Raw genomic sequence first — 13,168 nt, 5'->3', positions numbered from 1 at the left:
CCTCTTCCAGGGGTCTTGGGAGCCCGGAGGGTTGTCCCTATTCCACTATTCGTATAGCTTGTGGTTAGGGGGGCCCCGGGTCTCCCGAGCACCACCGTGGGTTCTTCGGTGATGTGTCGATGTGTACTACCAGGCGCCCCGGAGGAGCCGGAGGGTGGTCCCTGTTCCACTCTTCGTGTAGCTTGTGGTCAGGGGGGCCCCGGGACCTCCGGGCGCTACAGTGGTTACACACAGTCCAGGTGAAACTCCAGCGATTGAAGGTCTATTGCATCTCTAGCGTTTGATGCAAACGTTACAAACTCGATAAAGATTTTTAGTGCATGTTTCCTCCTTGTTTTTCCAATTCCTTCTAGCGAAGGTCTCATGAATTCGTCAAAGGAGGGTGAAGTTCGCCCCCGCAGGATAGTTGTGATGCGGTTTTGCACAAGCAGCCAGGCGTCAGCGACCCGCCGACATTCGCTAAACTTGTGCTTCAAAGTTTCGACTGCTGCTCCACACTGCAGGCAATTCTCACCGTCAGCTCTCCGCATAGTTAGCATCAGCTTTCGATGCTCAATCTTGCCGTTCACAAGTAAGTACAGCATGCTACGCTGGTGTGAAGATAGCTGCCGCATTGAGATGTTCTGCCAGATCTGAGGCCAGTTAACAGTCGGGTTTTCTCGTTCAACTTTTGGGACTGGAGTTTGTTGTTCGACAGCTAAGCGATGAAGAAGATCGGCAGAGGGGTTTTGCTGGATCATTGGAGGGAGTTGAGGAAATTGCACACAAATATATTTGAGGCAAGGAAATTGCGAAGGAAGATTTGCTGGGTTAGGATTAGCTTGGACAATAAAGGATTTATAAAAAGGAATGGATTCGATCTCTCTGAGATGCCGGTTGATCAACAGCGCCCTGCACTTCAAAGCTGGTAGATGCAGTTTTAGACCTCCTTGCTCGCGATCCCGAGCCAGCTGCTGTATGGGGACTCTTGCGGGAATGCCCCTCCACAGGAAGGAGCCCATTGTTTGAGTGATCTTGCTGGTGTGCTCTTGGTAAGGGGGGAGAACGGACGAGAGGTACCACATCTTGGCCGAAATAAACGTATTCAGTAAGACTACTTTCTGGAGAAGAGTCAATGAACGCGTCGCGTGCAGCCAGACCAAACGAGAGAATTTCACGACAAGCTCATCCCAATTTCGACGTATCATTACACGAAGAGAGTTCGCATAAATGATACCGAGAACTTTTATCGTGTCCACTGTTTGTAGCCATGGAGTTCGTATGCTACTGTCCCCGACAAGACCGACGTCAATTGAAGTTGTTTTCCTCAGGTTCAGTTTCGCTCCAGAGGCCCGCTCGAACACAGAGAAGAGAGCCCGCATGCGATCCAGCTTGTGTGTGGAAGTTGTCACCACACTAATGTCATCAGCATAAGCAACTACCAAGTCCAAACCGGCTACGCGTTCTAATCTGCTAACAAGTGGGTGCAGGTAGAGGACAAAGAGGTGCATGGAGAGCGGGTCGCCCTGTCGCACCGAACGTCGAACATCGAAGGCTGGCAAGAGATGACCGTTTATCATGAGTCGAGACCTCGAAGATTCGGCTATTCGAGAGAGCAGATTCACGAGAGCTGGATTGAACCCGAGCGAACGCATGGTTCGAAAAAGAAAAGCGTGCTCAACACGGTCAAATGCATGGTCCAGATCGAAAGACACTAGCTTACCCCTCAGTCCTCTCCGGTTCAGCTGAGCTATTCGATCTTTCAAAGCGAGAGTGGCTTGAAATATGTTGCGATTTGAGTTTGAGCACTTCTGCCCAGGGCTCAGCACATGGTGAGCACACATAACACTCTCGATCCTCGCCTTCAACACACGAGCGAGAATTTTGTAGTCGAAGTTGAGGAGAGATATGGGTCTATACGATTTTGCTGTATCGTCGCTGTTTTTTTTCTTAACGAGCACTATTACGCCGTCCACGAAGTCGGGAGGAAAGTTGGTAGCGAGAGCTTCATTCAGCACCAGGTTTAGTTCACGATGAATCACGTCGAAAGTACGGAGATAAAACTCTCTCGGCAAACCATCAGAGCCCGGAGATTTTTTAGGCGCGCTTGTCTTGATGGCCGAGTAGATCTCGGCAGTGGTGATATCACTCATGATACCGGTGTTCCCTTGGTCTTGCTCCGGAATCACGCGCTCACAGTGAAATGCGTCCCCCGCATCTTCCTCTGCAACGCCAGGCCCGTACAATTCGGTGAAGTACTGTTGCAGCTGCTGGTTGATGGTATCAGGAGAGGTCAGTCTCTCTCCCGTATCGCTCTGTAGATGAGTAATTGTGTTCTTCTTCCGCCTTCGTTCTCCTAGCTGAAACGTTGAGAGTGGCTCTCCGGCCACGTGTGTCTCGTTGACGCGCGTGAAAAAATGGGAGAAATCCCGCTGCAATTTGAGCAGCTCCCCTTTCAGACGGTTAATTGTAGAAAGCATGTTCGGGTTCAAGTAGTAACCATCGTACGCGAGCCGTAGCTGAGCGTAGAGTCGTTGATGTTCACGATGGAAATCGTCATACAGCAATTTCGACTTCCAACGAAAAAAAGATTTTATTTTAGGCTTCGCATACGTCAGCCACCACGCCATCCACGATGAGAAATTTCGCCGTTCGCGAGTCCAGAACTGCCATCGGTATTGGAACTCTTCAATGTGATCAGCTGATAGAACGTGAGGTCTTAGAGACCAGAAACCGCTGCCGGGGGGTCTGCCGAGGTGGGGAAGGCAAATTCTCACAGACACAGCCTGATGATCCGAGAACGAGCACACATGTGTATCTGCTGCCCGAAGGTGACCACACAGGCCGGCGCTGACATACACACGGTCGAGGCGAGATGAAGAATTGTGTGTGATGTAGGTATGCCCAGATACGTTCGGTCGCAGCGCCACCCATACATCACGAAGCTGCAACTGCTGCACGGTGTTCGTAAGAGCAGGGCTTGTGTTGGAACCAGTAGCGTCGCATTGCCGCAACACACAGTTAAAGTCCCCAGCGAGTATCATGTGTTCGGTGCGGTGCCTTAAGTAGTATGCCAACGTGTGGTTGAAAAAGCGTTCTCGTTCCAGCCGAAGAGCACTACCCGAAGGAGCGTAAACACAACAGAGAGTAGTATTGTGAACTCTTAGCGCTGTTAGACGACCATCAAGACTTTTTTCGACATTGGAGAAGGCAATGTGATCTCTCAATGCAATTGCAGTTCCTCTCCTTGTGTGGTCTACATTACAGACTACGTTATAGCCAGGGATGTACAGCTGCTCGTTCTGCACCTCCTGCAGAAAGACGAAGTCGAGCTCCAAAGTACGCACGAAGTTACGAAGTGCGTTTAGTTTGTTTGTGTTGGTGATCGTGTTGATGTTCAATGTTGCAAAAGTGTAGCTCGTGAAATCGAAAACTACTGATCGAAATGAAGAATGACCAGTTCCAGGACATGATCTACGATGTAACCTGGCATGGCATGCGTACTGCAGATCAGAAAACCGTTGCAGTAATGCTCAGCAAAGCCCAACAGGCCTCCCTGCTGACGTACGGTGGCCTACTGCCGTTAAATATGAACCTGTTTGTTATGGTTGTTGCTATGATACAATAGCAAATTTAAAGTTGAACTAAAAACATACTTCTTTGCAGGTTTACAAGAAAATCTACTCCGTTTTTATGATGCTGCAGAATATTTAAGAATAAGCAAACAATCTATACTCAACACGTTTTAAACAAGTCACTCTAGAAAGAACATGGAAGGCATTGGAATAGCAGAGTATTGTAATAAAAAGCATAGTGAAAGCAACAAACTTATGTGTTTTCCCAAACATACAATCCCGTAAGGCTCTCTGAAAAGTATCATATGGTAAATATTTTAGAAAAACATTTAAATCTTGATTCAGAATGCATCAATCAAGATACTAGTTTATAGAACAAGTTGCAAAAAGAAGATCAGTATCAGCATCAGTCGTACGACGGATAAGACGAGTGCTGAAAAATCACGATTTGCAACGAGCTGCATAGATTTTTTTTGCGATTCCGAAAAACATTCTTTGGATTGCATACATGTCAAATGTCCATTTGTTTAGTTAATTCACCGTCCAAATTAAAACAATATTGAAAAGTTTTACTTTGCAATACAAGTTCTGAAAAGTTCAACTATCCAGCTCCCATTTGATTGTTGAAAAGTATTTTTGGTAGATAAAAGTAGACCGTTTCGTCATTCGAGAATGATAGGGAAAGGGGTAGGGAATTACATAAAACGGTTTTCCACATGCTGTTTGTAGAAGCATTTTACATATATCCAGATGTACTTTTAGGATCAAAAATAGCAAAGGGGGTGTTTGAAATTTCTTCTCGCGGTGCTTTTTGCAATATGTCTCGATAAAAAAATCTAATAATTTGGATTCGCTTATTTGAATGCGATTGAAACTAACTTCGTATTCGATATAATAATGTTAAAAATTCAGAATTGCCTAGTCAACAAAAGCCATAACAATAATTATTGAATTTTCTGGCGACAAAAAAATAATAATTCAGAACTTTTCAAACATCGAAAACTGAAAACTTAGAAAATAAAAAATTAAAAACGGAAACTCAGCAATTCAAATCTTCAAATATAAAAAAACTAAGTTAAGAGTAAATCTTTTTTTCAAGAGGCGAATAAACTTGGAGTGTAAAACCTCTATAATAAAACAACAACAACAACAGTAAATCGTCAATTGAATATTTAAAATTCTAACATTTTGAGGTTTGAAAAGAGTTTAGTGACCGCAGTGAGAGCGCACAGACGCCTAGTGTTTGACGTGCAGTGACATGTTTGCAGGCAGTGGGGAGGGATAGCACGCCGTCGGTTGAGTATTAAAGTAATAATAAAGTGCTTGGGTTTATTTTGCGTTTGTTTTTTACGAGAACATTTGTCTTTTTTTGTGCGTTTTTTAATCCTGATTGTTTTGTTTATTTAAGAAATCCTTCCTATATCATCGTTGATTGGAAGGCACGGCGTCGTGGAATGTATAATGTTAAAGTCATTGAAAGTGCTTAATAACTCTTGCTCCTTTATATATCATCGTCGATCGAAAGGCATGATTGGCTCCCACTGCTTAGTTTTGTTTCTTTGTTCTACACTGCCGTTCTAAGCATAATTGTCCCATGTCATTTTTTTACGATTTTGACCTTTTGACATTTTTAAGTTTAGTTTGTCGTATACTTTTCGAAAAACTCATAAAATCTAGTACTTTGTTCGGAAACTCATCAAAAACAACACCAAGTCTGTTTGTCCCATCGTTACACTTCTACGCATAATTGTCCCACCAAGTATTTTCTCTCACGAAATCATTAGTTATACGAAGCATTGAGTCTTGTTTACATACTGTATAACAAGAGGGTCATAATTAAGAGTGATAAACTACTAACTGGGGCGTTTGCGGACACAAAGGACGAATAAGAACCCACGTGACAATTATGCGTAGAAACACAGAAATCGATCGAAAAATTTCAATCGCGTTTTTATCAGTTGCACTTTTTTGAACATGGGACAATTATGCGTAGAACGGCAGTACAGCTGATCTATAAATAATGGAGTAGCAACTAATTTGGCAGTCAACCATGCTCATGCTCAAATTTTGAGATTTGAAAATTCGAAAATTTTAAAATGAAGAAATTTGAAAGCAAAAAATTGCAGATTTAATAAATTTAATAATATGAATTGAAAACATTAAAAAATAGAGATCAAAATTTCAATAATTTAAAAATTAAAAAAAAAACTCAAATATCACACATATTTGACATAAATGACTGCGCAGGCTCAACTCGAGGGGAAGCATGAAGTTTGGGGTCCCCAGAAACACGTGCACTTTGAATTTTTCAAAAATATTTAGACAGGGCCGAATGGTTTTTCTCCAAAGTTTGTATGGAGAATTAGGGCGGTTCGTCGCTGTTGCATACAAGCAAAAATTGCATGCAATATGTGGGAGTAGCGAACAGCACTAAACTTCATGCTTCCCCTCGAGTTGAGCCTGCGCAGAAATTTTGTTGGCCGGTGTATTCTGTTATTAAAAAAAAAATAATTCAAAATTTAAAAAAAATATAATTAGAAAATGTTTAAATCTAAAGTAAAATAAATCTTTCCCTGTTCCTGAGGGGAACACCCGTGAAGAGTATCGGGGCCGGCATTTACAAAGCGGATTCAGTGAGAGTTTATTAGTCAACTTAATGTTAACATGTTAAGGTTAATGTTAACATTCCATAGGTTCCTAAGATGTCTTGATAAAGTCCAGTTTGTGACGATACACTACCTTCCCTTTACTAAGCAATCGAATCCAGAAGGGAAAAGATCACCAGTTGTGTTGATCCGAGCCGGGATTTGAACCCCGATCTACCGCTTACGAGGCGGAAGCGTTACCACTGGGCTACGTGGCTCGGTTTAAATCTAAAGTTCAAAAATTAAGAATTTGTGTACTCAGATACTCAGATGAAAAATTAAAGAAACATTTCCTCCTTGCCCTGATATACAGTGTAAACTAACAGGATATCGTTTCAATAAAATTACAAATACAATTAAGCGGCGGGATAGCCGAGTGGGTTAGGGCGCGGACTTGGTAATCTGAATATGACTCTCGCCGGAATGACGTTATTTTCCCTGGGCCTTGTAAAGTCAAGGGGCATGATTTGATCCTAGTGCATTAGTTAAAATTTGGGTATACATTCTTTTTTATAAGCACTATGGACACCACTTCATGCTACGAGAACTCGCTTTGTCGCAGCCCCAGGGCTTAAGCGTTGACCGTTAAGCTGTCTTCGTGAACTAGGAAGTTCTCCGATAGTGAAAATATCACAATTGCACAAGACACCGCTGCTTCTGTGACTTTTTCACTATCACAATATGGGATTTAGGTTGGGACTTCAGGATTGTACAATTGATTTGATGCTTAGCATTAGCATTTAAATAAATCTGTATGCTTTCCATATCTATTTGATGATAAATTTAGTTGCAATTGTTAAGTTAGAGTAATGCTGTCAATAAACTTTGATTGATGTAGAATACTAGGCATTCTTTTATGTCAAATTGTCCATAGAGTCTCGATCAATCAATAATGTAATGATATCGGACAAAATTCGTTGACCTGTTGAACTAACGGTTTTCGGATTATGGCTGTATCGACCATTGTTGCGAATCGAGGAACTACGGATCTTTTGACGTAAATTGTCATTTCTTTTTCAAACCGCGATTTCTATCCTATTTGTATATCAGTTCATAATTTTTTATTGTTTTTGATAGAAGTAGTACTACAACGGTTAAAGGAACGTTTACTTTTGAACATTAAGTTTAGAGGATTTTAGATTAAAATTTAGATTTTCGATCCAAAGTAGTTAGCAAATGAATATTTGGACTTAAATGAATAATTGAATAAGTTGGACTTATGAATAACACACAACTGTGCATTTATTCTAGAGTCAGATCCATACAGCGTCAGTGTTTATTTGGTCGAAGTGTACTAATTCATTGGCAGATCTGATTCTAGTTGTAGTGTACGACAAGACTACTGACGAACGTGACAGGACGAGGGCCCAGTTTAGAGGTTTCAACATCAACGATGTGCGGCTGGATCACCCTCCCAAAAAAAAAAAAAAAAAAAAAAAAATAAAATTACAAATACAATTAAAATTAATTATTCGAGTCCCTCGCCTCAATTTCATGGCGATTGTCTGCGCTTAAAAAAACTTTTTTTTGTGGAAATGTTGGGGGGATTTTTCATTGAAATTAAGCATTAAGAAGCTGAAATGAAATCAGGCAGCCCTTGACATCAAAGGATGCACATTTTCGAAAAAAAAGCGATTTTTTCAAGGGCCATTCGAGATTCTTCAATCAGAGAAACACACACACGGAAAGTTTTACATAATTTTCAACTTTTTTTATTTACGAGTTTTTCCGTCCTTTGCTGGTATTCCTCTGCGGAAATCGTTTTCCACATTTTTTGCTTGAATGTTGTTCACCTCTTACGAATCCATCCAGTCGGCCCAAAATCGTTCAAATCAATCAATATTATCGTGGTTTCGGTTCGTTTTTTCTTCTCTTCGCGCATTGCGCGGTTTGGTGCTTTTCATTTTGAAAATTGTGGATGGTGGTGATGAAAAGTGTAACCGATTTTTAAACTTGCTTGTAATTCTAGTGGGGAAAACATAATCTGTTGCGAATCACATTTTTATTTTCTTGCTTCATTTTGCTTTAGCTCTAAATTTTAACGATTGAATGAAAGAGAATGAAAATGGGTTGGAAAATGCCAAAGTGAACGAATGAAATATCAGCAAATTCAAGCCTTCTAGCTCGCTTGTTTTTTCTTGCTTTGTTGCTTTATTTAGTTTAAACGTATAAATACATGTTCCGATATAATCTTTCTCTCATTCAACTAAAATAGTGTAGACACGGAAAAGACGCCTTGTTTGTGGTACGAATAAAACTAAAATTCTTTTTTGTTTGAAGATCTTAGAAACTGTTGGCTCTTGTAATTGATGTTTTTTTTTCATTATTTTTTTTAATTTCTCACAGACAAAAAGCTAGTGTTATTTTTTTATTACCTTTATTAAAAAGTGTTTAAGAGGACGAACTAATGTTTTGTTTTTCGCTATTACTAGTGGAATTTCGCGATTTCATGCATCACCGGTTTTCTTTTTCAAAAGGTGTTGTTTAGGATTTCTTTGTAGTATATTTTGCAGATTAAGGTATTTTGAAAAATTGGGGGGCGCAGTTCGAAGACAGCGGACAGCGGAGGACATCAGCGGCCGGCGGAATCGAAACCAACGTTGTGTCGCTGGAGCCAAAAATGAAAAATGGGACAACAAATCTGCAGTTTAACAAAGTTTATTGTTGAATTCATTTACCATGCTTTCGCGCGTTTAATTGCGTGCCTAAATTGTATATAATTTTTTTTCTGCTGGTAATGCCTCCAAACAGCTTCAAGACTTTGCTTCACCATTTGTTAATGTTCTAATCATTTGTTTTTACTTCTTTTCTTTCTCTTGGTTGGTTCTCTCTAGTAAAAGTATTTCCTCTAATGAATAATATGTTTCTCCTTATGCTAGCGTTCTTTTTTCTTTATTTTCACCTCCCATTGTTTTACTTCTTCACTAATTCGCTCGGCACGCATGTCTTTCTGTTCTATTACTGCTGGTTAAATCATACTAAACTGGTTATTACTTTTGATGTTTTTCTCTAATTAAATTTGTTAAATCGGCCCCTCTCGCTTTGGACAGTGAAGATCATCAATGTTGTTGTGTTTGCTGAGAGGTGTCTGTGTGTGTGTGTGTGTTTGAATAATATAATAGTAGTAGTAATTAGCTTAGAGAGGAAGAAGCTGAAGCCCTCTTGTGTTGTTGTTTTGTTTAATCAATTGTTTCTTTTTTTATTATTCTTGCTGCGGCGGCAAAAACACGCGCACTTGTTTCATCTTTATTTCAAGAAGGGGAAATGTACAAGACACAAAAATCATAATCAATATATATATCAATAAACCGGAGCGCAGACCAAACCGGTCTGCTTCTGTTTGCTTTCCATTCCTTTGTGGGGGCTGCCAACGTCCTCCAACCGCCTCCGCCACCGTCTGACCACCACCTCCTCCTGCGTCTCCTGGGGCACAACCAGCTGTTCAGCAGCAGCCGCCCTTGGCCTCGACGTTGCGGCTCTTGTCGATCTTGACGGCGCTGGGCGCTTCCGCTGCGCTCGAGGGGGGTCCGACGCGGTTCTTGATCTCCGCCGCCATCGTCATGAATGCTTGCTCCACATTGGTGGCGTTCTTCGCGGACGTCTCCAGGAACGGGATGCCGAGCTGGTTCGCGTATTCCTGCGAAAAGTGAGAGGGGGTGGGAAAAGAACCATCACTATCGAGTTTGTAGCTATAGGGGAAATATACCCATTCCCAGCCTTCCAAGCGGTCGTGTCTAAATGATACTGGATATCTGGAGTTTTCCTTGAAATTTACTAGAACCAAGTACACCAACCAGTAGAGCAACTTTTTGTGAACATTTCTGTTTAATTTGACTTTTACTAAAAGTTATTCTATTCCTTTTACAAGCACTTGGAAAAAAAAAATCCCAGGTGTATTCTAATCTGATGAGAATGCACTTGGCCCCGCCCACTTTTCAATTTTTCGACAGAGTTCTTTTTTCTTCCAGCGCTCTTTTGGGTCTGCTTTGTGCTGCCATTTGTGACGAAATTTTTGGCGAACACACATGAAAAGTGGCATTTATAAAGAAATTTTCCTGGCATCACTGGCTCACTCTTGCTGGTGGTGTTGGTGGCCAGGCTTTGTTCTTTATTTGCCTTCGCTTTTCGGTTTCGTCAGCCTTCGATTAGAATAGGTAAACGTCAAGTGACTCAGTGCGTTTGTTTTTTCGATAGCGCTTGCTCATTGATTACATGTTTCGGGATAATTTTTCAAGTGAGTGGCAACACAACGTTCAAAAGAACATGTTGCCGATAGTTGGAAGCAATTTCATATCTAGAGCGCTGTGAAAACGTTAGCGCAAGTGAAAAGATAGTGATGAGAAATTGTGCCTCAAAATCAGGGTTGCGAATTCATAAGCATGGGGACTTAACAGGTAGCTCGTGCTCGCTCCTGCTCATCGCATGCGCTCGCGCTCAATGAGCGCTCATTAGCAAAGTAGGTAGATTTTTAGTATTGTTGATGAATCTCGCACAGGCCAATTTACATGTACTCATCTTATGTTGTCAGCTTAGTAATTTTTCAGAGTTTGATAATTAAAAATACTAGTTTTAAATAAATTCCCAATCAATGAAAATTGCTGATTTGCAGTCAAGACACATTTGCTTAGAATTTCAGACACTTCAGACCATTTCAACTTTCTAATTTAGACTAAAATTTCAAGAAATGGCATTTTCAGGTCTTAAATAAGCTGTTAACAAGAAGGCAACCAATTTTTGTAAATTAAAAAAATGATTTAATGATTTTTAATTATTGCATACCCATTACATGTATAAAAAGACTGCTCATTTTGCTAAATGAGCAAAAAATGAGCGCGAGCGCGAGCGATGACCATTTTCGCTCATAAAATGTTTGAGCAAACATGAGCAGGAGCAAACGTGAACAAAATAATTTGAAAATCGTGTTTAAAAACATGGCGGATGATAAACTAACGCCATCTCGTAGTCTATTGCCACTTGCAAGAATTAGCCTGAATGTAGACTGCAGTGCACCGCAGCTTTTATATTTTTTATAAATTGACTTTTTTGCTTTGAATTAAACTTAAACTTATCTGAAGCGATTATCAAAACAATTACCTTCGAAATTTCTATTTTTATTCTACACATCAATTTTCTCGACGAAAAAGAGGCATGAAAATTTTGATGAGAATGAGAATGCGCCCAACTACGTGCTTTTGAATGTTGTTGTTTACACTTGAGAGCAGCGCGGGAAAGATGTCAAATCTCCTCTGCGACGGCAGCGCCACAAACGGTTTGCCATTCTTAATAAAACCGTTGCAAGCTTTTACACAAGGTGTTGATCGAACCAAAACGTCTGTTGTCTGTGGAATAGGTATACATCCCCTAGTTTGAGAACATTGTTGAAAACCGCGTCAAGCTCTTCAAATACACTTTTTTCAGTTGGAATTCCTCTATACAGTACAGACAAGATTATCCGAAGTCCTTGAAAAAAAAAAATCACTTCGGATAATCGAATCACAAAAATGATTTATTTTTTTTGTTGTCTTAGGGCCAATACGCACCTCCCAAGAAAAGGGGTCAAGAAATTACTTTACGAACAGCAGAACAAAAGAGAGAGAACGCCGCCCATTTGAATTTTTCTTGACCGATTCCTTCCGATGTGCTTTTTCCGCTTTATCTTTTACTCCTAACCTACGCTAAAGTGATCTAAAAATTTTAGATTCAAGATTGCGACCAAATGGCGATGATGAAATATAAAAAAAACTTTTATAATTTAATAGACATTCAACTACAGTAACTGGGCGTTGTTTAACTGGGCTGCTTTTTAACTAGGCGCTTGATAACTGGGCCGTAGCCCAGTTAAAAGGCAGACAAACATCAAAAAAACCAAAACAAACCGAAATGATCGAGGGTTGCCAAAAACCTGTTAAATAAAGAAAAAAACTTTTTTCAATTTTTCTTTAATTTCAAGTCACAGTTAAAGAAATATGAAAAGTTAGCATTGTCAATAAATTTGAGTAACTTTTATTTTTATATTTCATCATTAAAATATTATGCATCGGTGGTCCCCTCGTTATTTTTCGTTTAGCCCAGTTAGCGAGCAGCATTCGGTGACTGGGCTACGTTCTCAGCCCAGTTACCGAACAAGTACTGTATTCAAATTTGCCTAAAAAGAGGCCGGGACCAGTGGTGTAGGGGTAAGCGTGGTTGCCTCACACCCAGTCGGCCTGGGTTCGAGTCGCTGGCAGGCAGATGGCCTAACAATCCAAAGGTCGTCAGTTTAAATCCCTGGGTGGATAGAAGCTAAGGTGTAGAAAGAGGTTTGCAATTGCCTCAACAATCAAGCCTTCGGACACTTAGTGTCGAGTAGGAATCTCGCTATCGAGAACGCCAAGGCAATGCTGTAGAGCGAATAATTTGATTTGATTTTTGAGGTCGCAGAACTCGAATTTGATGTTAAAATTGTTTTGTTCGTGATTTGATTATCCTAAGTCCCGTATAAACCTTCGGTAATCGAACTTCGAATAATCGAAACTTTGGATTTTGTAAGAATATGAATGTAATATATTATTCTAACAAGTTTGGCAATACTATGCACTTGTGTAGCACTTTTGGGATCTTCCGGGACCTCGAAAGAGTACACTTTTAAACAGATCTTGAAAATTACCGCCATAACAATATGATTTTGTAGAATTGTGTTACTACTGCGGTAGACTCTAAGCACTGTATTCCAGGACACTTTGGAGGACCCAGAACATCCATAAGTGCTCCACATAGTTCATAATGTTGCCGAAGGACCTCAGGGACATCACTGAATATGAACCATAATCGTTAAATTGGTAGAATTGTGTTGTTACGGCGGTAAACTCTAAAATCTGTATTTCAGCACCCGTTTTGACTACACAAGTCGCTTTCAGTTCCTTTGAACACCGTTGTAGCAGTCTTGGCACTGTTGGTTCCAAAACAGCCTGGGAGGACAGACGTCTGTTC

General features: G+C 40.6%; 1 protein-coding gene across 1 annotated transcript; it reads right to left on the bottom strand.

The window, feature by feature from the left end:
- Positions 1-8,841: 8,841 nt before the first annotated feature.
- On the bottom strand, positions 8,842-10,039 carry LOC128093807 (ras-related protein Rab-1A-like; the record flags this gene model as incomplete). The annotated part of the gene is made up of 1 exon (XM_052711593.1): positions 8,842-10,039. A coding segment is annotated over one exon (398 nt), but the record flags the coding sequence as incomplete, so codon positions are not given.
- Between the last annotated feature and the right edge of the window lie 3,129 nt (positions 10,040-13,168).

The sequence above is a fragment of the Culex pipiens genome, unplaced genomic scaffold (assembly GCF_016801865.2).
Source record: "Culex pipiens pallens isolate TS unplaced genomic scaffold, TS_CPP_V2 Cpp_Un0233, whole genome shotgun sequence".
Lineage (NCBI taxonomy): Eukaryota > Metazoa > Arthropoda > Insecta > Diptera > Culicidae > Culex > Culex pipiens.
The sequence above is the reverse complement of the archived record's forward strand: the minus strand, read 5'-3'. Positions and strand labels throughout refer to the sequence as shown.